General features: G+C 33.9%; 1 protein-coding gene across 1 annotated transcript in view; it reads left to right on the forward strand.

Moving 5' to 3' along the window:
- Positions 1 to 690: 690 nt before the first annotated feature.
- Positions 691 to 1,228, forward strand: part of LOC113475417 — a 4,298-nt gene continuing 3,760 nt past the window's right edge. The window contains exons 1-2 of the mRNA XM_026839580.1: positions 691 to 892; positions 1,027 to 1,215. Coding sequence (XP_026695381.1) covers positions 698 to 892; positions 1,027 to 1,215 — 384 coding nt within the window. The 5' untranslated portion in view covers positions 691 to 697. The remainder of the gene's footprint in view (positions 893 to 1,026; positions 1,216 to 1,228) is intronic.

Genomic DNA, 1,228 nt, shown 5'->3' on the forward strand with positions numbered 1-1,228 from the left:
GGTATCAGGTAAATATAAGGCTTAGATAATTATCAACAACTTTGTCTGCTAATAATCTTTCCATTTTACACTCAATGATAACATTTTTCAGTTCTAAACACAGTCTATTTGTCTATATTGTTTGTCGCAAATCCAACTTACAAATTGCTCTATCGTGAAAACTAGAGATAACTTTGTATCTATTGATTAATAGGGATGGATGCAGCATTGGAAGAAAAGAATTTTGACAGAAATTTCCTTTTTTTTAAACAAAAAGCAGATTGGGCAGATGCAAGCGACTTCTGTGAAGGTTTTTACTTTAAACTTTGACAGAATGTTTTTCTTATTAATTCTATTATTTCTACCTTTGGTAAAGAAAGCTATTATAGGACAACACTTATACGATAACACCTTTCTAGCTTTCATAGGATAACACTTTTTCAACAGGTATTGGAGGTACACTAGCGATGCCAAAAACCAAACCTCGACATGATTATATTTATGAGAAAATGATGGAAGTTGGTTTAAACATTACTAAAGCTAGCTGGCTTGGTATGCATGACCTTGATAATGATGGACAGTGGCAATTCATGGATGGTGAAGCTGTTAACTTACCACCAGTGTTTAAAAGTAAGGCAGGATCTCGATAATTACACTACATTACAATTGTTTAATTTTTTTCTATCAATTTTTAAACTAACATGATTTATTTCCAGATATGACTGCTGATGGAGCGGTTCCAATGTATTTTCGAAATACAACAGGTATAGATGAACGTTGGCATTTCTACTTTAATGAATCAACGCACTTCACCACTTATGAAAATGGAAAGAAATTTTGTGAATTGATTGACAGCCACTTACCTATAGTTAGGGAAGCTCGTGAACTGGAGAGAATTACTGCTTATATAAAGGTTGATTGTAACTTATATTTAAGTTTTAAGCTAACTATGATGATCAAATTGGTAATTTAAGAACTCTCTGTATACAATCCTTAATCGGCTTTCCTATACCTTGGTACAACTTATAACTAGTTAACTATCTTCAGGAACGGTACAATACTTGGCAAGTTTCGCACCCGCCCGAGCATATGTATTCACATGAATTTTACTGGGCTGGTTTCACTCGCATCAATGTACATGATTTCACCAGCTTCCAATTTACTGATGGAGTACGAATGTTAATGCCAAAGGAATGGTATTACAAGCATAACCTTGCTCATAAAATGCCAACACAAGCAGAATTTGATG

The sequence above is a fragment of the Ciona intestinalis genome, unplaced genomic scaffold, assembly GCF_000224145.3.
Source record: "Ciona intestinalis unplaced genomic scaffold, KH HT000424.1, whole genome shotgun sequence".
Lineage (NCBI taxonomy): Eukaryota > Metazoa > Chordata > Ascidiacea > Phlebobranchia > Cionidae > Ciona > Ciona intestinalis.